At 32.1% G+C, this 25,633-nt stretch overlaps 1 protein-coding gene and 1 long non-coding RNA gene across 2 annotated transcripts in view; one reads left to right on the forward strand and one right to left on the reverse strand.

Moving 5' to 3' along the window:
* Positions 1-25,633, forward strand: part of LOC123654219 (27 kDa hemolymph protein-like) — a 37,205-nt gene that overhangs the window by 8,950 nt on the left and 2,622 nt on the right. Inside the window, exons 3-6 of the mRNA XM_045590136.1 lie at positions 14,756-14,868; positions 15,506-15,669; positions 19,366-19,508; positions 23,925-24,065. Coding sequence (XP_045446092.1) covers positions 14,756-14,868; positions 15,506-15,669; positions 19,366-19,508; positions 23,925-24,065 — 561 coding nt within the window. The remainder of the gene's footprint in view (positions 1-14,755; positions 14,869-15,505; positions 15,670-19,365; positions 19,509-23,924; positions 24,066-25,633) is intronic.
* Positions 4,430-6,918, reverse strand: LOC123654220. Its single transcript, XR_006743212.1, has 6 exons — positions 6,534-6,918; positions 6,240-6,448; positions 5,939-6,145; positions 5,298-5,764; positions 4,810-5,072; positions 4,430-4,649 (listed from the first exon to the last, which is right to left on the reverse strand). It is a non-coding gene; the product is annotated as an uncharacterized LOC123654220 (long non-coding RNA).

Genomic DNA, 25,633 nt, shown 5'->3' on the forward strand with positions numbered 1-25,633 from the left:
TAACACATGCCACTCAGTAACGTAGCATTCTCCTGGTGGAAGTGTTTTTAAAATAGGTCGAAGGAAGGTAAAGAATAGGTAAATGTACATATAAAACCTTCAACTGTCGTGCTACCAAATTAAATGGTTTTATTTTTAATAGTACTAGTAAATTGATATTAATGTGTTTAATAAATGGACAAACCAACTTATACTATTTTGTTATACTTATAAGCTTCGGTTTTGTAAGAAATCTTGACTCGACAGACAGTATTGTATTACGTAAAACGTGCGTTGTTTACTTTAACATAATTTTGAAACTGAATATTTGGTAAGAAAATTCTGGCCTTGAGCTTTATATGAGAAACTGTAGTCCTACGACACACACTCGTTTTACAACTACACTGTACGATGTCTGTGCGTGCAAATGTGTGTCGTGTATTGTGATATTTGCAATGACACAAAAGTTGAACACGCTCGTCAAAAGGTGAAAATTTGTAAAGTTTAGACATTAATGTCAAAGTATCTGTAGCGAATAGCGATGTAGTGTGGCTTAAATCAAGACTTAGAATACATTTTTCATCTTTATAATAGTCAGTCACTCACAAAGACCTCCCCGTTCGAAGCCAAGAAGAGAAGTTCGCGCCAGACATCCCGGTTTTCCGCAATCCTCATCCAGCCTACACCGGCAATCTTACCTAAATCGTCGGTCCAACGGGCCGGAGGACGTCCCACACTGAGTTTGCCAAGACGCGGTCTCCACTCCAGGACCCGTCTGCTCCAACGGAAATTGGGTTCTGCGACACAGATGACCAGCCCACTGCTACTTCAACTTGCTAATTCTGTGGGCTATGTCGGTTACTTAATATTATATACATCTTTATAATATTAGGTGTAAATACTAAATATATGTACATACCTCGGACGTTAACTAAAACATGGGCTTTTTAAGTTGTCCACCTCAGAATTAGTCGATCCTGTGAGCTTTTAAAATCATTTTGATCCTTATGGCTTGTACATTGTATTTCGCTATTTATGATTATAAATATTATTATACTAGCTGTGCCCGCGACTTCGTCCGCGTGGAATTTAAAAAAGTTATTGTTCAGTTCGCAGAATTATAAAATAAATAAATTTCAAAAATAAAGTAGTCTAAGTTACACCTTATTACATCGGCTATCTGCCAGTGAAAGTCCCGTCAAAATCGGCCCAGCCGTTTCAGAGATTGGCTGGAATAAACAGACATACAGACATACAAAAATTAAAAAATGTTATTTTGCTATATGTACCGTGTATACATCCATATACATTTAGTAAAAAGCTGTTATTTCAATATTACAAACAGAAACTACTATTTTATTTATTTGTATAGATATTTTATTTAATACTCAATACTAGTGTAGTATTATAAATCTATTGACATTTAGGTACAAAACGTATTCATTTTGTAATATATCTCTGTATCTTAACGATTATAAAATATTTCCATTGTTATCATATCCTTGATAAATTTGCTAACTATCAAAGAAATAAATCAGATTGATGACCTTAATTATATAATAACGACATGTTATGAAAAAGCATTTCTTCTTTTAGTAATGCCTAGCGGAGCTCCTACATGTACATATTTACATAAGTCATGATGTAACATAGGATCACCTAAATATATATCTAAAATATGTCAATATCTTTTTATATATTTTTTTAACGAATTTTTGTACTCTTTTAAACTAAATCTTATCCCGATAATAACGACCATACAAACATAATTATCAGTTACAATCGTTCGGAACTTATGTGCTTACTGCTTACATACATTTCAGCGATTGATTTTTATTTATATACATTGATGTTTATATTTTGTACAAATATTTGGGTCTCCACAGAGTTCCTCGAACACATAGCAGACGGTTCCGGTTGTTATCATAAACATCTGATAACACTCGACTGCAACGTGACGCATAATATATTTTGATACAGCAGTTATCCAATCGTCATTGATTCTATATACATCATATACGCTTTGGGCCTTACTTATTTTGTCCGATTTAGTTTAATTCAGTATTTTATTTTAAAATCACGACCCAGTTTTGTGTAAATCATTTTAAACGAACCACGATTATTATTATTATCAATTTGACATAAAAGATTAATGTTAAGGTTGCTTATTTTATCAATTTCTACTAATATTCAAGATATATTGATTATAATTTTATATGACACATATAATGATTATGCAAAGCTAATAAGGCTAATTATTATTAGTAACACTTGTAGTTTTACCCATTTAAACAAGTGTATGCCCACAATAACGAGACAGCTCCTCCTCCTAAGACATGTACATTGTAATCACAACAATCGAGAATAAATTATTTTTGTACGTATTTGAATATAACAAATACTCTGCGTCTTCGAACGTAATCGCTTTATTGAGTTATTCTTACATTATGGCACTTGAACTTTGAAACCACTAGTTAATGTTCTCGTATAAAAACTAAGCATTGCCTTTGACCCTTTTACAAAACTTTTATATTTAGTTGCTAAACAATGAGTGTTTTTCAAGTTTGACATGTTTATGTGTTCTTTCAATCAATTGTAGTTTCAAATCTTTTAATGGTTTGGTTTTCAGAATTGTGATATGTGTAGTGTATTAAAACAAAGGCTAATTGTGTTTCAATATTATACAGTATTCTACAAATATATGACCATTGTTTTAATTTCTTTAAAGTACCTACACAGTATCCCGAGTAGAAATTTTTTCGTCTTCCTAATCAGGACCGGACCGTGCATGCCTGATCAGGACTAGATAAGGCATGTAACGCAGATGATGTATCTGGACCTGATCAGGACCACCTGATCTGGACCTGATCAGGTTTTCCTGATCTCAGGTCATACCTGATCTGGACCTGATCAGGTTTCCCTGGTCAGGTCCAGATACATCATCTGCGTTACATGCCTTATCTAGTCCTGATCAGGCATGCACGGTCCGGTCCTTGGTTGCTTGATCCAAATCGAGTATGCCCAGTGCGGTCCTTTTACCGCGATGCTCGGCGACGACGAGTCTTGGAAGGCGATGGTCTCCCCTTCTGCGAGACAATAATGTCCTAGAAGGAGAACGACGAGCGGATGAGAGGGGGCCGCCGACGAGGCCTCCGTCCGCAGGCGACGAACGGGGGTGCGTAGGAGGCGCTACTTAATGCGTTTCCAGTAACGCCCCTGTGCCCATGTCGGGCCGGGATGGGAACCCGGTCCTGCTAGACATGGCGTCGACGGGATTGTTCAGAGGTGAGCCGGACAGTCCCATGGAGGAGAAGTCTGGTCTTTTCGCCGAGGCCAGCCTGTCGCTGGAGGGATCCTGTTGCCTGCAGATCCGGGACCCTCCAATTAAAGCGGCTGAAGGCTCCCCCGCAGGGGTTTCGGTCGGTAGTGCACCCCCAAGTACTAAGCCGACATACGGTCTAGGAATGCCTACCCTGGCATCCTGGATATCACCCGTAAATGGGTTACCCTGCGATATCAAAAAAAAAAAAAGTGCGGTCCTTTTAAATAAAACACGAATGTACAGTCTTGACAAAATTGTTTATTAAAAAACTTGGTTGTCTGCAAAGTTGGTTTACAGACGATAGTTAAACGTGACAACCGTCATAACAAAACATCTCCTCGGATGCATAGGCCGATCAGATAGATGCGGCACAAGCATACATATGATCATAACGAAGCCGGCGTTAATCGATTTATTAGACGTCACGTCAAAAAAAAAAAAAAAAGAAATGATATTATGTTACTTAACATACTATGTATATTTAAAATAACATATTATATATATTTAACTTAACATAACATAACAATACACTTTATTGTGCACTTATGGCCAGTTTCAATACTCTATCTATCTCTAAATTTGCTTACTAGAGATAGAATTTTGACGTTAACTCCATATAAATTGTGTCAAAAATCTATCGCTAGTAAGCAAATTTAGAGATAGATAAAGTATTGAAACTGGCCATTAAACAGAAATAAAACTTATCCGATTGAAAAAAAAACATATTTATTTCCATTAATTTTTTCAAATGTATTATTTATTTTTGTTTTTACTTTAAATATCAATTATTTTTATGTTATAGTTAAAAATAATAATGATTGTTATTAAATATTATGAATTAATTTTTCTTTTTGTTTGCTTGGCAAAATATTTTACACAGCAAAAAAAAATAGTTGTTTTTATTTATCTTCATTAGATGGTAGTTTTTGATCCTGGATACCCTGTACCCATCCCAATCTTTATTATTATATTAGCATTATTTAATACTACAGACAATGCTTGATGGAATTTATTATCGAAAATACTTTCTTGATTCTTTTCGAATCAAAATTTAAATTAATCATGTACGTAATTAAATTAGTAATAGTAAAAAATAATTATTATTGGGTATAAAATAATAACACATAATTAAGAAATAATTAATTAGGTATCAATGATAGTAATTCTGCACTATATAATGATTAACATACTTTTTATAGAAGTGAAAAAGTCGTATCTTTGAAAACTTTTTTTTGAAGTTGCTTTAACTGCTACATATGTCATCTCTTGTTATATAAACACGAGTAATATTTCCCATATTACGGGTAAAAGTATTTTTTCCATCAAGAGAAAAGTATATACGTTTATTCTGGAAAAGAAAATTTATTATAATTATTTGTATGATTAATTAATTATTAAGATTAGCATTATATCAAATATGACAATTTCAATATTGTCAGATAGAGCAACTATATTAGATCTTTCATATATTTGTACATATATAAGAATATAGTTTATTAAAAAATTACCATTTTATTTTTATATTTTTGGCCTTTTAATTTTTCATTGAATTTATCAAAATAATATCTTCCATTGTTGATAGCGGAAATTCTAATTTTTGGACCACTGGATTTCCTTCAGGATCTGTTAATAAACTGAAATCTAACAGCTGAGTACTGTTATTTTTTTATTTCAGATAGGATTTGGGAACGTCAGCAGATATGGCCTTTTAAATTTGCTAATTGTTTTGATAGACCGTTATAATTATGTTTGATACATTCCAGCAAAGAATCTGTTGAAAATAAATTATATATTATTTTTTTTTAACTAACACAATGATTTAAATTTCAAAATTGTGACACTGATGTAAATATAAATATTGATAGATAAATATTATCACGATTACAACACTCCACAATTTCAGAATGGAATCTATATTATGATTTTGTAAATAATTATAATAAGTATAGATATATCCTAATAAATTAAAAACAATATATGTATATTTTTTTCTTACCACTGGATACAGTATTTTTTGTTGATGATGATCTAGCTGCTAATATATTCATTTCAGCTTCTGTTTCAGATTTATGATGATGATGAAAAGGGATTATCAGCAATTGTTGCTAATGTACTGTCTTCATGTGCTATTTCCATACGCATATTTATGTCCTTCAAATTTGAGTTGATTTTTCTTATTTTTCTACGTTTAGTTGATGGTGATGATGAAGATGATCAAGGTAGTATGGTGTAGATTATGAACTAATTTTTTTCCTTTTTTTTGAGCCAACTATGTAGTTAGTACTGTCATTAATACGTTTTTTTTAGTTTCATTATTTATTTTCGTAGGTTTACATAACAATGACGGTGGTGATGAAGATATCGAAGACACTATTGATGTAGATGACCATTCGAGACTATGTTTTTAGGCTTGTTTCTTCACAATTTTTTGGTTACATTTTTATGGCTTTTATTTCTTAGGTTCTAGTGGAATGAAAAAATTTGAAATAAAATTTCAGTATTATAACTTAGTATAAAAATTAACGATTAAAAATAAATTTATATCAATTAATATATATCCCTTGTAAAAAAAAACATTAGTAAAAAAACTATTAGAAATTAATCAACAATATTTACATTTTAAATAATAAATATTACCTGCAATTTCAGTGGGTTCGTCAGTTAACTCTAAAGCTATTTGGCTAAATATATTATCTATTTTTAATCAATCCTTTGCTAATGCTTTTAATTTGAAAGTTTTTCAACAGCAGCCGCTTTTGCTTTACCAGACTACTCATTATTGGTAGAGAAGAATAGGGGTTCTTTTTAATCTTATTAATTTTTCCTCTGCCTCTTCCATTGTTTCTGATAATATTAATTGTAATTATGAATTACTTTCTTATTATTATGACAATGAAATAGCAATTCTTAAAAATCTATAATTTAAATAATAATTTACCTGCTGTGACACTTATTTGAACATAAAACGTTGGCCATGTCGGTCAGACCCTTCACAATGTTTAACTATCGTTTGTAATAATTTACAATACTTAGTACTTTTTAACAATGATTCAGGCTATTTACATCCGGTACCACGATATTCAATATATCAATTTCTTTATTGGACGAATCATTTAAAAATAAAACTAATGCATACATAAAAGCCATCTGAAAAAAACAGATTATTGAAATAAAAAATTATTTTAAAAATAGTAAAGAATTGTAATGTATTTTTTCAATGATTTTTACTAACCTTAAATGTTTTACGTAATTAAACATAAAACGAAGCTTTACACACAACACAAATTTTTATCTAGCTAAATTAGTCCACAAGTTCGTATTTTGTACACAATACACACTGAGTAAACGTCTAGAGAGAAGTTTATAGTACACTTTTTTTTTGTTTAACACAATATTAATATGGTTCAGTTTTTGTATTGAACTTATTTAATCTTGATATTATTTACATTAATATGCTAATCGACAAATAACTTTTAAGTTATATAAAAATATAATTATACACTGATATACACTATATTAGATATATTACACTATATTAGACACAAAGATTAATACACTGAAACACTGATGTGAGTGATGTGCGTCTTAACGAAGAACACTGTTAACAAGATTCGACATGTTGCTTCGTGACGTCACGCGTTGTCGCTTATTATTTCGTTCCTTAATATGTTGTATTTATATTAATATTTTCGTTAATTTTTATTTATTGTATATAATTCAATACAAGATTATATTATGTTATATTCGTTATTATATTCATGTTATTTAATAGAAATTAAAGGCAGTTTTTTATATATAATATACTCAATTGACTGGAAGTGAAGTGACCTATGAATAACAAATTAACAAACAACTAAAGACTATCAAATTGTGCTTGTAATACAATAAATGAATAAATCGATCATAATAATGATAAAAATAAATTTACGTCATGTAATTATTGTTTCTATAAATTTAATGAAAAACGGAAATAAAAATAGTATCTAATTAAGTCGAAATCTTGGAATTGAATTTCAAATCAAGAGTAAAGAAAAATAACTCTGTTCATTGATTTATTTATTTTTTGACGGCTATCTTAAAATTTAACTATGCACGCGTTAGTGAAATTTAATAAAGTCTAAATAACAGATTAGTATATACCTAATTATGTGGCTAGGTCTAAATCTGGCTAATCAAGAGTTATGGAGCAAAAATACTTGGAAAATCACATACCTACCTACTTATTTATCTAACAAATTTAGAATACAGAACAAAGACAGTTTTTTTCTGTATTCTGAGTTAACAAATTAGGTACGAAATTGGGTATGCAAATGAAACAAAACAAGTAATAAACGAATAAATAATTAATATTTTTAATCTAAAAATATTTCATTAAATCGATGGAAATTTCTTCTGATTATTATTTAAAATTGAATTGGCTGGACAGATTTTGACGGGGTCGAAGTTGCGCCCCCAGCTAGTAATATAATAAATACTTATATAAAAATATAATAAATTTAGATATACTTAAATATATAAATATAAGCGGGTGGAAGATTACGATTATAATAGTTATTATTATGTACTCAGCTATATGGTATTTACTAGACTAATAATATTAAACGATTAGATTCATTAAAATTTTTGGTCAAAAATATCTTGAATTGAATTAAATTGTTATTTATTCCATTGTTGACAAATAAATTTTATGCTAGCTGAGTTCACTTGAAAAAAATTAACACCAGATTAATCTGATTTGATGCAAATACAACTTAAATCATCATCATCATTTCAGCCGACCACAGATCCACTGCTGGACATAGGCATCCATAAGTTCACGCCAAAAATGGCGTAAACTCGTGTGTTTTGTCCATAGTCACCACGCTGGGCAGGCAGGTTGGTGACCGCAGGGCTGGCTTTGTAGCACCGAAGACGCTGCTGCCCATCTTCGGCCTGTGTGTTTCAAAGCCAGCGGTTAGATGGTTATCCCGCCATCGGTCGGCTTCTTAAGTTCCAAGGTGGTAGTGGAACTGTGTTATCCCTTAGTCGCCTCTTACGACACCCACGGGAAGAGAGGGAGTGGCTTTATTCTTTACTACCTAGGCTGTTCTTATTTGATCTAGACCTGGTCCTGATGCAGTATGCCTTACCATACTTGGTTATATTTTACATCAGGCTACCCTTGTCTGGACCGGACCTGGTCCTGATGAAGTATGCCTTACCATACTTGGTTATATTTTACATCAGTCTATCCTTGTCTGGACCGGACCTGGTCCTGATCCAGTATGCCTTACCATACTTGATTATATTTTACATCAGGCTATCCTTGTCTGGACCGGACCTGGTCCTGATCCAGTATGCCTTACCATACTTGATTATATTTTACATCAGGCTATCTTTGTCTGGACCGGACCCGGTCCTGATAGAGCTTGCCGGATCAGGCGTACCTTATCCTATCCTGATCCGGTCCAGATACATGATCTGGTTGAGCCTGACCTTTTTTCTACTCGGGATACACACGCTTGCTAATGAGATAAATAACTTAATGCTTGTATTACAAATAATAGCCGATAAATTATAGATATATAAAAAATAACTATTACGCCTAGACTGAAGGCGGGAGTCGAACTCACAACCGTCGCAACAAAAAACAGGCTCACTGCAAATTGTGCCAATGAACTTGTTATTTTATCGTTTGTTGTTTAAATTGTTTATGTTAAATATTAATTATTATTGATCTTATTTCATAGAACGATGTTGAGGTCAATGACTTTTAAATGAGTAATATTACTTATAATCTTAGCAAATTTACATAAAACTAGCTGTGCCCCGCGGCTTCAACCACGAGAATTTGAGGGGTGAAAATAGTCTATAAGCCTTCCCCGGTAAATTGAGGGCTATATACAACACAAAAACAATTTTTCAATCCGAACCAGTAGTTCCTGAGAATAGCCCGTTTAAATAAACAAACAAACTTTTCAGATTATATTAGTAGTAAAGATGTAGATTTGCTCACAAATGGTCGTATTTGATAGAAAATATTTTGTTATTTCATATTTATCTGGGCGGTAGGTACGGTACGTTAAATACGATTTTTCCAGTGTAAATCCTTATTTCGCTGGAATTCTGTAATAAAAAGTGACCTATATGTTGCTCCACAACCTTGATTATCTTTTAGTAATAGGCCCAATAAAAATCGATTCAGCTGTTTCGAAGACTAGCCCGGACAAACAGAATGACAGAATGACAGACTGACAGAGAGACAAATTATAAAATCGTTATTTGTGTTTCACAATGTGTAAATAACTATATACACTTGAAAAAAAAATTATTTTGCAATCACAGACAGACACTTCAATTTTATTAATATGTATAGATAATGTGTAATAGTAGGTAATATTAATTTACAAGTTTACACAATACGGCTTTACATTTGTAGTACCTATTGTCTGTTTAAAGTAGCGATGACCGAGATAACTTTGCGACAGTTTCAAAAGATAAATATTAAAGAAAATCAGTATAATATTTGAACTGACTGATAAGCCATAAGGGTTAAACAGAAAATTGCTCTCCTTATTATTATTATTTTTTTTTAATAGTACCTTGGACAATATACCTATTCAATGGATGCAATATAAAAAAATATAAAAATATTTACAATTTATATAGACACAAATGCTTCGATCCATAAGATTATTATTAATGATTATTAATGCATTTAAATAGATGCTGCAAAATGTATATGAAATCACGTTTGACATTGTCAGATCACTTGCGTGTGTCATTTTAAAAATTATAAAATATAACACATGTTACTCAATGTCGGTCCAGTAGTTTTTGAACAATTTTTATCATATCAAAAATCGACCGTTCCAGCGGGGATCGAACCTGCATCTCCGACTTACCGTGTCGGTGCTTTAGCCAATTAAGCTATGGAACGATGAACGTGTTTTTAATATGATAAAAATTGTTTAGAATTTTCTCATGTGTGGGTAAATGGGGTAACACAAAAATAAATCATACGAATCAGAAGTTTTTGAGTTTATTATTTAAAAACAAAACAAAAATATCAAATCTTTCCTCATTATAATATTAGTATAGGTTCTTATATCGCTAGTAATTTGATTAAGCTCACGTTAAAAAGTAATTTTGATATGTAAAATTTATTGTTTTCGAGTATGTGCTAGGTAATTGGAACATGTATGAATATCAACGGGAAGGCACAAAAGTTTTGTAACGTTTTCAGCGTTCGGGAAGTAGTTCTTAGATAACCTAGTGCAATGGAACCTTGGCATCATTCCAGATGCTCTCATCGGAACTGCCTTTGCAAGCCATTAAAATTGGGACGGAAATGTTGCCTAAAAAAACCAAAAAGGAAATTTCTAACAATACGTGCAATAATAATTTATTATTCTGTGATTGTGGCGTATTTTTGTCCATAAAAGAGGGAAATTGGCGCAAATGTGGCCTGGGTAGTCACAGTAAATACTGATAGCTTTTATCTGTAGTAGGTAATGTAGGTCATATGTAAAGCTCCGACGTTTCTTTGTGTGTATGTAGTATTGTGCTCATTTTAGTTATTACTCATATTCAGTTTAATTTTAACCATTTGTTTTAGGCTGGTGACATATTATATCATTAGAAGTTTCACAGAGAACTTGTAAAATAAAATGTGTTTTAACCCACTCACACGTCCAACTTAGGTAATTAAGTTAAAGACTAACACACAAATTTATCTTATACTCTTACTCTTCAGCCTGTCAGAAGGGTCAAAGCTTAATACACCACACTGCTCCAATGTGGGTTGGCGGATATATTCTCTACTATGATATTTATGATATATGTTTTGCTAAATAATTACATAATAAATACATATATAAATATAACATTCAAGCACGCTCGAGACAGCGGATTGAACCCTGAAACGGGTCACGGTTACGACCAACTTCTGCAATAACATAGAAACATCATCGAATTAAGCAGACCTTAGACAACAAAAAAAAAAACTTGAAAAATAAAAATTCATTACACGAGGAGGTTTTTTTTTAAATTGAGAATTTCAAAGAGGAAATTACCAAGTTAATTCGCTACATCTAAAAATACGAATAATATGTAAATGTTTCATTGTCTGTTCTTCCTACATATGCAGGAATTTTCTCAAATGTATCAGTCTTCCGTTAACGAACAAGATGTAAATATTAAACCGAGACCGATTAAAATTCACACGTTTCGTCCATTAGCTGTTTCGACTTTGTAATCGTCTTTAACGAAATTATTAAAACTTCCCTACAAATTGTTACCTAAAGTCAGTATTACTTATTATTAGCGACAGAAACATGGTAGTATAATTAGGGCCTGCAAACCGGTTGTGGATAGAACTTATCCTGTATATAAGTTACGAATAGAATATAACAGCAGGGGGTAGAAGCATATAAGGTCTTGTTTCGCCTCAATTAAAAAACTAGAACTTTTAGATTCATTTTTGCGAATATAAATCTATACTAACGTTAAAAACCTATAAAGTTGGTTTGTTTATTTAAACGCGCTAATCTCAGGAACTGCTGGTTCGAATAAAAATTTTTTTTATCTTCTTTCTGTATTTACTTCTACTGGTATCGTAAATTTGACATACGTTACTGGTATCGTGGGGGCCGTGCGGCCCCCATAGTATGTTTGCTCCTAGCAAGTAAATTTCAACTATGTGCTTGAATAAATGGTCATAAATAATAAATAAGAGGCTTGTTTTATGTAATCAAGTAGTTTTTATTAATATAAATCTTCAATACTAGAAAAGATCACAAAATAGTATCAACATTTTGGTAATATTTTTTTCTACATTATATATATCAAGAAAATTATAGTTTAAAAAGTTAAAATCACAATTAACATTATTTGACTTAATCTATAATACGTAAAATAAAAAACAAGTAACGTTTTATAATCTCTAATTAAAATTTGACGAAATGAATTAAATCACTTCTTTACTTGCATTTATTTTCCCCATATAAGCTGCTGAACTGACTAGGTCCTGAAACATTTTCATTTTCACTTCCTGAAGAAGACACTTCCGTATCAGAATCCAAGTCCTGATTATTAGTGTTCAACAAATAAAGCGTTACTGGATTTTCACAATTACTTATAACTTGACTATCACTTCAACATTCTTCTTCTGGCCTGCTACCAATCACTGATTCGGAATCAGAATCTTTGTGTAAGAGTTCTTTTATAATTGTATCACTGAAAGGCTGCGACATCTTGGATTAATAATAGTCAATAATAAGAAAAATTTAAAAATTGCTATGTAAAAAAACTTACGTAACTGGCATCGTGGGGGCCGCGCGGCTCCCAACACGTACCTGGTCCCAGTGATACAGCGCTGAACATCTGGCACTCAACGCGAATAGAATACTTAAAGTGGCGGCTGCTCACGACGCTTAGTTTATTAGAAAGCCAAGAAAATGTCATGCGTGGGGTCCGCGTGGCCCCCGCGGTACCAGTTAAGGGTTAGGCTTAATTTAGTGAATACAAAAGTTTATTAATAATAGTTAAAACAAGAGATATTAGAGACTTCAATACTGTGATTTTTATTTAAATATTAGAAACATAAATACTGTGATTTATATTTAAATATTAGAGATATAGGTAAATACTGTGATTTATATTTAAAAATTGCTACCTTAGGTTAAAAGAGGATAAAAGGCTAATTGTTAAGTATTTAGTTCTATTTTAATAAATACTGTGATTGTGATATTGTTGATAACATAAAAATATACATAGTTAATATGTTAAAATTAAGCGAATATGTTAAAAATAAGCGCCAGTGGCGCCATTATCTTAATAAAAAACCCTTTTAAGATAACAATCGAACGTTAAAAAGTTAACATTGAAATGAGTAAATTCGATCCCAAACACGATTTCCAAGTCGATATTCAACGTCAAAATATTGTCAAGAGTGAAAAAAATGTATAAGATCGAGAAATCTCAATTTCTATTAGTTTCATAAAATTCCTCTGTAATTGAGTCAAATCGTGCGCTAGTGTAGTATTCAAGAGTACCGATTGACAAGTTATCTCGATCCCAATCCTAAATTTCAAATAGGATTGAGTTTCAAGAGTAAGCCTGCAGATCTGAATTACAACCGTGTTTTTACAGGGCTCTCAAGAGGCCGGTTCCACTAATTCTACTAGTTTTTTGATACGTGATTCTTAAATCCAAAATTAATATGTCGTACGTCACTAGAGTTGCTATTGTTATGTCGACTACTAATTGAAAACATTACTTTTAGCCAAATCCTGTATGATATCTCGCCACTAGTGAATGCTTTTAACGTCCATTAATAAAAATGTCTCATTATTGACTGTTTCGTAAAAACATACTTATCACACACATTATCTTAGTTTATCTCTTTGTAAATAATTTTATTATAACTATATTTATATAAGGAGTTTTCTTAAACTATTTGTTGTAATGTTGTTATTAAATTGTGTTTAACTTACTATTGATTTATCAGACTAATCAATAAAAACATTAAGAGCCCTTCCGGTAAATAAATAATTGTATTTGCTCGCAAAAGAAAAAAAAACCGACTACAATTATATAGAAAAGTAATACAACGTAATTTGTCGAAAAATTTAACAAACGCACTAGTCTTCACTACGATTTTCGAGGGTTCCCGAGGATTCCCTCATCAGTTCCTGGTTTCTTTATCACGGTACCACCCCTGGGATATCTCCTTCCCAACAAAAAACAAATTATCAAAATCAGTTCATAAACGACGAGTAGGATAAGGATCAGAGCCTAATCTACCACGCTGCTCGGTGCGGGTTGGTGGATATATTCCCTACAATGAAGAACGTTCGCTATTAGGTGTACATGATAACAACCGGGGCCGACAGCTTTACGTGCTCTCTGAGGCACAGTGGGGAAACCCAAAATAATGACATGACAGAAAAAAAAATATGACAAATATTTTACGTTTAGTTCAAGAATATATTTTAAAATATAATGCAAGTATTAACAATTCTTCTATCTTCTAATGGAGAATGCTTTAATCTGGTGCACATGTTGCCCATGCTACATAATTCGTTTTGGTATAAATTTTGTAGACAAACAGATAAGTCGTAAAGCCGTTCCCAGTTTGTTATTATAAGCTGCACTTGACAACAATCTCTTCGATTCGATCGACGACATTTGATATTTATGTATAAATCGATATATTAGCTAAAACAAAGCAGTAGGTTCAAACCCCATTGAGAAATTTAATAAAATACACAATACTTAAGCAGTTTGTGTAAGATATAGGTATAATAGTATATATACCTATTAATTAAATATAATTTTATTTATTTCATCGAACAATTTAATTTTTTATTACATGGTCTTAAGAAGTAAAGCCCGGTAACGTGTCAAAGGCGATACACACACTTTTTAAAAAAAAATGAATATGTGATGTTTGTATGTTTATTTATTTTCCAGAAAGCATTTTTAGGTTTCGCCGAATGTCTGAAGGAGCTGGTGGATCCTGCAAAGTTACAACAAGAGATCGAAGATGCGAAACCGACCGGTCAAGTAGACGAAGTCTTCAAGAAGTGAGTAAACCAGTTTCATTAATTTTATATAGTACTGCTTTATAAATACTAAAAAATACGATCATTTTTAAGCATTACAAACATCTTTTAAGCATTTTACGTGTAAGTTTATTTACATCACTGTATAAGCTACAATAAGTAACATTCCACTGCTGGGCATAGGCCTCTTTCCCCATGTAGGAGAAGGATCAGAGCTTAATTCACCACGCTGCGCCAATGCGGGCTAAATACTAATGCTTAGGTAAAAGGCAGTAATCGTTTTTTACTATTTTTGAAAATTTTGACGACTTTACATTTCTTTTTTCAAGTGTAAAGTGTATCACTTAACCAACTTAACTGCTTTATTAAACCTATATAAATATTATAATACCATTTAGTAAGTTCAAACAAATACAAAACTTTGAACTCATATTTTGATATTAATACTTTACTGCTTTTGACCTAACCGCCATATTGTTTTTTTTTTTGTTGCGAATATATTGTATTTTTTTTAAATTTCTTTTTATATAAACCTACTCCTGGCAATAACATACACAAAAAAAAAACAGTGGTGCATTCTTTCGGAATCAAAAACAAAAACAAATAGTACTCTTGATAATTATATAGGTATTTAGTAATAATAATAAAACTTTTTCAGATATTGCGAGAAGACACCATCTTTCAAAAAATGCTTCCGTAACATGACCGAGTCGATAAAACCTTGCTTTACCGTCGAGGAGCAAAAGAACCTAAAAACCGTCTACAACATATCAGAACAACTAGCTGAGTTCGTCTGCTTCAAGGAAGGAGATAGAATCGCACGTAAGTTCCAAAGTCCCTATTGATATCATACATTCATTACAATTATGGTTGCCAAGATAACACCGATAATCGCGTCAATGTCACGTAAAATGGAGAAGACACAAAGGGGTTTATGGGTGTTGTCGAGGCTACAATCTCAATAGAATTTCGTAGACCGCAAATTATATTTCGCCTTACTTCTTGAGTAAGTAATACATAACCACTAACGTCAACTACGGTTTCTGCCACATTAAATTTCGCTTATTGTTTGCTTGTTATATATCTTTTAACGGTAAGTTTTAGTAATTTATTTAACTTTGGTTCGTTGAGTTCGGCAGCAAATTGGGGATAGCCTGGCGTATCGATCAGGGGCCGCAAACAAAATAATTTTTTTCAGAATAAAAATAAATAAAATATGAAAGTATTAGTGCCCATTAAATATCTATCTCTGTAGATACAAATATAAAATATTAAAGCTGCTCTCAATATCGGTGATCATAACTATAACCGCTTACTATAAGGCGGATCGTACGCTTGTAATTGAGACAGTACTAAAATAATATTTCTTTATCCAAAGAAAAAAAAAACATCATTGATTAGTTAACACATAATAACCACTTAAAAATATTAAATGTGTTGTTATTAAATCAATATAATCAAATAAACAGCATACATATATTCAAAGACATTATTTTAATGTCTTTGAGTATATTAGTCAGCGCGTTTATAACCGCGTACTTGTTGCAGTATTCAATTTTGTTGATAGATTCAGAGATACGATATTATCGACGTATATTTAATTGCAAATGAAACTTAAACCGTTTTTCATTAATATGACTTACTAGAATATTCGTGTAAAAAGCGAAGTAAAATCTTGATTTGATTGTTGAACTTAAATTTTAGTGCTTATTTACTTATAAGGGATGGTACACTGCACAGAAAATTATAAAATAAACGAGAATGAAATATAATCAAAAAGGCCTATTACGACCATCCATCCGTTTAAAATTTAAATTAACAAACGTGAAAAAAAAGGAAAAACAAAAAAAAAAGAAACTTCATATTAAACCTATAAATACCCCTGGGAAGTATAATAAACAATTAACTAAGACTAGACTAACTAACTAAGACTTTTATTTTATCAACATTATATTAAAAATTCAAAAAGAGTACGAAATGCATAAAATATTTATAGAAAAAAAAAAAACTATTTTACGTGAATAATGCAAATTCATTTTGTAGATAAACCCACGATGTAAAGCCCTATCGACTAACCAACCAACTAACTTTAGAAAAACTTCCAATCCCTTAGAAATTTTGAGATTCTCCATCTATCTATATAGCAACTTGCATAAGAATTAGTTTAGTAGGTTTTTACGCGAAGAAGTAAAAATTATTTGTATTTGGTCGCAAAAGATAAAAAAAAAAAAATTTACATTGACAATCAAATACGTATTATTAAATATGTCCCAAAAAATACCAGCATCAGCTTTCGAACCATTCGTGGTTCAGACCCATCAATATCGATAAACCCAGTAAAAAGTACCTCACGGGTAAAAGTTTTTTAAAGTCGGTTAAAAAAATACTTGGAACTCTTATAAAAACCGCATTTGTAATATATTAAGAAGTGAGTAGTAGTAAAGAATAATCGGATAATTACTTGCACCAAACACGAGAGTAATTAATATAATGTCTCTGGAGTTAAATTGCTTTCAAGTTTTATTTTATCATCATTATATTAAAAATTCAAAAAGAGTAAGAAATGCATAAAATATCCATAGAAAAAAAAAAACTGTTTTACGTGGATAATGCAAATTGATTTTGTAGATAAACCCACAATGTAAGCCCTATCGACTGTTCTGGAAATAGAATTGAATTATATGGATAGACTCTACCCTACTCTGAACTACAATTTACACATTACCCTTATTCTGCCTTTATGTGTCATGTTCATGCAAAAGTCAGACGAGGTCACCTAAATAGAAACGACTAAAGTCGATGTTACGATGTATTCTTTAAAAATAACAATAGTTTGAAATAATGTTTTTTTTTCTGTCATTGATTCATAACTAATCTCATAATTAAAAGTTCACTGTTTCACTTAGTTGAGTTTACATCAAATAAATAAATAATCTCAGGATTTACTGTTCAAATTAATAATAATGTTTTTGTAAAAAATATTTATCGAGAAAGCGTCATAAAATAACGCGCTACGGCTCGTAATCGTTAGTGATTACCATAAACCATTAAAATAAAGAGGTTGTTACATACATTGGATCAATTTCTGATACACATTTTAATTTCTATTACTGAACGATACTTAACAATATATCTACTACTAGCCGACCCGTGCCCACTTCGTTGGGCGTTAATTATTATTATTATATTAACCAAATAACATACTTTAAAGAACAAATTTTATAGCACTTAAATAAATAATATGTTGCTCCAACGCCATCTATCAAAAATCGAGAAAACGTCGTCGATAGACTAAAATAAGACTAAATTAATAACGTCGAAAGACTAATAAATTGTTTTCTAAGTGGCGATAGATGGCGCTAGTTTATTTACCATTTTGATATTATATTTTAATCTTTTTCTTATTTATTGAATTTTTTGTTCAATTACAATAAAATATAGCCTATGTCACTCCTGAATAATGTAGCTTTCTGTTAGTGAAAGAATTTTCATGATCGGATCAGTATTTGCGAAGATTATCCCCTACATATAAACAAAGTTATAAACTTTACCTCTTTATAATATTAGTATAGATTCATATTAATATGTCATATCGATACCATAAAAAATATTCTGACATTGCTTTAGCTTCTTGATCTGAATAAATGAGTAATACTTACGTAATAACAGAATTAATTAAATTGTATCTTCATTGATAAGATATTATTTAAGTTTATTTTAGTAACGAAACAGTTTATATAACACTATCTTTTTTTTACGTGGGGAAAATCCAGCGCCAAATCCAGCGCGGGGGCGCCAGAGGGTTATGTGAGACTCCTACTGACTAAAAAAAGCACCATGTGTGAGCAGTCGTCCGCCAGGGTGGGGCGAGATGGAGTCGCGCTAGCATTCACAACCTCGATATAACACTATCTATATCAACTTTTTACATTGATAATAATAAAAACATATGATGAATGAAACATATGATGAACAAATGATAATTTAGTGGAGCAAGTAAAGTAATAACGCATAATACAAATATGACACGATTGTATTACTCTGCGCGCCAATTACGTTACAGCAGCCGAAGGATCGAAAAAGAAAACCAGAATGACTTATAAAATACTTTAATTGCCTAAATTGAAATTACAATTAAATGATGTGAAACCTATTCGATGCGAGAGTTAGGAATGACAAATTTTATACAAAATAATAATAATTATTATAATAAAAAAATTAAATTAAAAATTGACGAAATCACTGCGTCGCGTTGACGGCTCGTGGCTGGACGGATGTTGGGACATGAGCTGCATCGGCTTTCTGCAATAGATGTTAAATGCTTGGTCGACATTATTATGAGTGAGATTAGGGCACCGTATGATAGAGAGTAACTAACTTGTGGAAGCCTATGTCCAACAGTGGACTGCAATAGGCTGAAGTGATGATGATGATGAAGTGATGATAAACAGTACGTTTCAGTACTTAACACGTCCATGGTAACTTAAAAATTACTAAACAATTACATTATGTTTTCAGTTTTCATCGCCGAAAATGGTCCAGAATGCTTCAACGAGAAAAAGAATGAGATCGAAGCTTGTTTGAATAAAACCCTCGGTTCGGATTTCAAATACGATCAGAACAATTTCTCTATAGAAAACATTCCAGAAGTCAAGTTTGGGGTAAGGTCTAAAATAAAATAATAATGAATATTACTATGTTATTAACTACAGTGAAATGTTATCAAGTGGATCTTGTATATAATTTAATGTTCAAAATTTGAAATACAAAAAATTTGAAATTATTTGCAACGTAAATCCGCTAATCTAAATTGAAGTGTAGAATTGAGCCTCAATCTTAAATAAGCATCATATTAATAGGCGACCAGACTTTGCCAATCAATCTTAGGTTCATTTACAGGCTTATAATTCATTATAACTAATAAAAAAAATATTCTCTGTAAACGATACAGCCTTAACAACCCAATGCTGTGCATAGGCCGTTTTCTCCGTGTGGGAGAAGTATTGGAGCTTAATCCACCACGCTAATCCACTGCGGGTTGGCGGATATATTCCCTACTATGAGTAACAATCGCTATCAGGTGTCTATGATAGCAAGCGGGACTGACAGCTTAACGTGCTCTCAAGGGCACGCTGGGGAGACCCACAAAGACACATAACCAGACCGATTTTTTTTTATACAAATACAAATATCCACCCTGAGCGGGAATCGAACCTGCAATTGCATGTGCGTGGGCGAGTACGGTGCACGCACCACTACACCAAATCGATGTCATCGAAGGCTTAAGCGTTTAATACTTATCCAAGATATATACAGTAAGCGCGCGAGTTCATGTCCATCGCGAGGAATGCGGTAGTTCTGTGACCTATGGTAATGGCGATATCGATAATCTCATTTGGTCAACCATAATATCTATCCCATATTTATTGCAACTTTAAGTAAGTAACTAATTATAATTTAAATAGACTAGCCCATTAACGTAGATTGTAATTGCCCTGCTTTTTGCTCTGCGGGCTGTGGGTTCGATTCCCGCCTGAGTCTGGGGGTAATATTTCTATTTATATATTTATTATTTCCATGTACCAAAAAAAAAATTAGCTATGTCAGCCGGCTGTTACCTATAACTATGCAACTTATGAAATAAATGCACCCAATACATGTTAATTTTTTATTACAAAAATAGAAAAACAATTTATAAAATGCAAAAACCCTAAACACGCATTAGTCACTATCAGATGCAAAGATAACTGATAGAGCAGAATCGGAGTCATCTTCGCCGTCGCTGACTTCAATTATGAATTTGTCGATCGCATTTTCAATTAATCCATCTTTTTGCCAGTAGTGCTCTTCCAAAATTATGACGTGATCGTCGTATCCAGACCAATCTTCCTCTGTCACCTGGTTTATAGCCATCTCCGTTACTTCTTTCAATCTTTTCAGCAATAAATCAGAGTTAACGTTATGCTCTCTCACATCTTTCCTGATTTTTGCCCATGCCAACTCAATTGGGTTTAAGTCACACATGTACGGCGGTAACCTTAAAACCTCATGTCCGTGACTACGGATAAGCTGGTCCATTTTAAATTTTTTCTCTTGAGGCGCATGTAATTTTATCAGCTCAAAAAGCTCAACTTTTCTCATACTTAGCGAAACCTCTATATTGTTTCTGCTAAGCCAGTCTAACATAACCGTTTTAGTGCTTGATTTTATACGAACTTTATTTTCTTGAACACTATGATATGGTGCGTTGTCCATAACAACAACGCTAGCTTGTGGCAAATTGGGAATAAACATTTCAGTCGCCCATTTCTCAAAGTTCGTGCTGTTCATTTGCCCGTGGTAATCGCCAGTAGCAGTCCCAGATTTAAAAAGCAACTTCGCTCCATCCAAAAAACCACGTCTGGATCCGGCATGGACGAGAATCAGTCTGTTCGAGGAGCTGGTGTCGATTAATACTGCGTCTATGTAATCATTTCTCCAACACTTTTTAAATGTGAGGTTATTATCGATCCATGTTTCGTCTAAAAAGAAAATATTGCAATCGTTTTCTCTATATTGACGAATTTTTCGTAAATAATTTGACCGCGCAAATACAACAGCTGGTCTTTCTACTAAAATTTTTCGCTTGTTGTGACATTTTTGCCATTTATAGCCCATTGCCTTCAGTAATTTTCGTAAACTTGTAACTTCCCATGGAAAATCTATTTTATCTCTGATGGCCGTTAGGAGTTTAGGGCAAGTGGGAACAATTTTTTTCGTTAAATAAAATTCTTCAATACATCTGTGTATTACACTTCTATCGAAATCATCCACATTTAAGTTCATCTTTTTATTACACATTTTTCCTTTTTTAGAAGGCGAACAAAGAGGGCCCCATCTTTGCTTCTATCTGAATTCTACTCAATGTTCTTTTAGTAAGCCCAGTATAACGGGCCGCTCGATCTAAAGCATTAATAACGGGATACGCCAATTTGTTATCTTTTTTTTCTTCAACGCACATCCATAGGACATTTCTCGCCATTTCTCGTGCTTGTTTATGCATTATAAAAGGTTTTTTTCTACCTGAACTTCTTGAAGGCGAAGTACTCATGGCTTAATACACAAAAACAAACAATAAAATAGCGGTCAATAGTTTTTAGTATCGACAATATCGACAAGCGTGCGTCACCGTCAAGGACAACATTTGACTGCGGACGAATGCGGCGAGTTAGGTGAAGGCGGGGCGCGTTGCCCCCGCGCGTCCCCTCAAGCCCCGATGGACATGAACTCGCACGCCTACTATACTAATATTATAAAGCTGAAAAGTTTGTTTGTTTGTTCGTTTGAACGCGCTAATCTCAGGAACTGCTGGTTTGGATTGAGAAATTTCGAATGAAATTTATGTGTTGCATAGTCTATTTACCGAGGAAGGTTTATAGGCTCTATGATATTTTATGATTTTTTTAATTGGCACAACTAGTACATAATAGATGTTCTGTTTTCCTATGCCAACAATCATCAAATTTTTGCTTCCATCCAAATTAGATAAGTACTTTAGCTATTTACTTATATGAGCGCGATGAGACCCGAGCGTGATTCGAAAAATTCCAATGAATCGATCGATTTCACATTTAAGTCCACCCGGAATATCGTGAAATCGCGGTCGCGATAAATATCGATAAAGATTACATCACTAAAATAATTTTCTAAATTTAAATCGCAATACTTTGTAATAATAATTCGCCTACAATTCATGTAGTATACCAATCCGATTTGTTAAAAATCTTACTCGAGTCCATCACTGATACAAGCTGTGTGTAATAGGGTGTGTCTGGATGGTAATATATATGGTATGGGTAGTTTTTAGGCCGTCAACATAATGGTCGCAAAAAAATAACAAGTTACCATTCACTTTTGTTATTTTGTATTACCGCTTTCTCAAATTTCTTGCATTTTTTATATCAAATATTAAATATCGAGTCGATTCACTGTAAGCATTCCTTTAGAAATATTTGGGCTCATAAATTAACACCAAAAATGAAAGTAATATACTGGACCATAGCAGAAAATTTTAAAAACTTATTTTAAGTCTCAATGCGTATAATTGCTTTTGAACGTTTCAATTCAAATAGTTTGTTGCCACTTGCGATGACGTTATTATTTACGTCAAACATGTTTAACTAAAGGTCACATTTAGAAATAAATATATGCAGTAGGTATGTTATACAATTTTACCTTATGGAAACTAGTAAACAAGAATGTATGCAGGTCATTTGACGCTAAATAAAAGATGAAGGGGAATAAAATAAACTTAGGGCTGAGGAAAAGGTTAATGGTACCCTAACGGGTTCCTACTATTTCACTACATTTTGCCTATTTTCTGTGAAAGTGGGGCGTAATATACGGCTGCCAAAAGGATAATTATGAATTTATGATAGTCGAAGTTAGACTAAATTTTTTTTTCATGTATGTTAGGTACCACTTTTTTTATAAGAATGTTATGCATTTTTTTTATGTTACCTCAGAACTTTTGACTGGGTGGACTGATTTCGATGACTTTTTTTAATCGAAAACTGATGCTTGTCTTGTGGTCCCATTTAAATTTGTTCCAGATCTGATGACTTATTTTTAAGTAATCTTTGATAACGCTTATTTACTTAACAATTTTTCGTCTACCTACGTTGTATTACTTGTCGATGTAATTGAAATCGGTTTTTTTTTTCGTTTGCGAGCAAACACGATTAATATGTGCAAAAAAATACTCTTAATCGACTGTTCCTAAAGTAGGCAATTGATAGCCCGTGCTGTTTTAGTAATATGTAGTAGTTGTGTTATACTGACATAATTATAGGTGACATATATATAGGTGTTCGACTGCTATCTGCGTCCTACAAATAAAGGATCCTTTATGGGGTGTTATAGATCACGTTTCACGTGAAAAAACATTTCTAGCCCTTTTTTTAAATTTTATTGTGTCCTTAATATACGAGCTACACCGACAAGGTAGTTCTGCACAAATCGTCCTTGTTTTCTTTATTTTGAAAATTTAGTAACAAATAGAATATTTTTTTTTCATACTATGTCATGTCATATTATAGGATAAGGAATGCGATAAGTTTGCTGATCTACAAATCTGCATTGTGAGCGCCTTAGAAACATGCTCTACACCTACTTCGGCTAACATTGTAGAGTCACTGTTCAAATTCGCCAGAAAATCTACTCCTTGCAAGGAATTACCCGTAAGTTTCTTTATATATTTATATTTATACTCCGTACAGGATGAATGGAAGCGAGATGAATTAAATTATACCACAAATGGTTTTGCGTAAATAAAACAAACAACTAATTTGTTTGGTATGTAGCGTAAAAATTGTTATATCGTGGTATTATGATTTTTAACTTTTTTGAATGTGGTTGTTTGTAAGGATAATTAATTGATAGTAAATTTTTATGTTACAACAATTTTGCCATGTACTAAAAAACTGTGTATGTTGATAGTAAAAAATCCCAGCAAATAACCTTGAATTCTCATTAAATAGAATAGAAATGAAGAGAGAAAGTAAAGCTGGCAAAATTGTGGATTACAAACACTGATCTGTACATAAAAAAATTAATGCTTCTATTTGGTAAATGCTTACTTAATTCAAGAATGAATATGAAATCGGAGTACTAATATTTCTGAATTCTCCTTAACTTTGATAAAAAGAGTCCGAATGACTAATATAATGATTAGGTATGTTATTGATTTATGATTATTTGTATTAGGAAAAAGCGGAAGGCAGAAGCAATCAAAATGGAGTAAGTTTAGTGTTCAGTGTCGTCGTTTTCTTTCGTGAATGTTCTTTGTGACAATTATTTCTTCTTGCTTATGTTTATTTTTTTATGTGCCTCTACGTTCCTTGATGCATTTTGTATTGTTCCTATATGCTTACTCTTATAATTTGTTTGGCAAAGCTTTATATACAAGCATACTACTGTTATTTATCTGATCTTTGTAAACAATATTTTGCATAAAATATTTTTTATTTTATTTATAAATATATAATTTATATAAATTGTCATTATTACTACAGTTACGTTTTAGAGTTCTAAATATTGTAAAAAATTCGTAGTATGATTTTGTTTCAGTTTTACCAGTTATACGTAGTTTAGTAGCTATCGTATTGTAGCTATTCTTTTTTTTTTGTTTTTTTGTTAATTTAGTGCTTGCTTGTGTACGTTTTGTATCTTCATTAAAGATCAATATTATTGTATTGGTCTATATTCAACAGTTTAGATGCGTGGACTAAGTAAACACTCGATCCTCCGGACCCACAGATCAACTGCTGGATTTTCGCTTTTATTATGTGATTAAGAATTCCATAATAATAGACATAAAAGTAGGTGGCATAGCTTAAAGCGTCCACACGGTGTCTTTGTAGCCAAAAAGGATCCAACTTATTGGCAAAATAATTGAAAAATAACAACGAGCGCACAACGTCAACAACTGATATTCGTTCTTCTAATTTAGTTTCGTTTTTTTTTTTACTTCTGCTTTGCTTATCTATTTTATATTGATCTTCTAATGCATAGCATGGTCATAGTGTTCGTTTACTTATATACATATATAGTTTATATTTTATAAATCATTTCGTTGTAAGCTTATTATAATATCGCTTAGTATAGTTTCTTGTTCGTTGTTAAGCAAATCATTTTTTTTTGTGTTAAAAACTATTTAAATCATTTTTTTAATACTTTTTCTTGTGCCTTTTTATATTTTATATGTGCATTTACTCCTTGTTAAAATAACTATATTGTTGTTATTTCA

Source organism: Melitaea cinxia, chromosome 6 (assembly GCF_905220565.1).
Source record: "Melitaea cinxia chromosome 6, ilMelCinx1.1, whole genome shotgun sequence".
NCBI classification, from domain to species: domain Eukaryota; kingdom Metazoa; phylum Arthropoda; class Insecta; order Lepidoptera; family Nymphalidae; genus Melitaea; species Melitaea cinxia.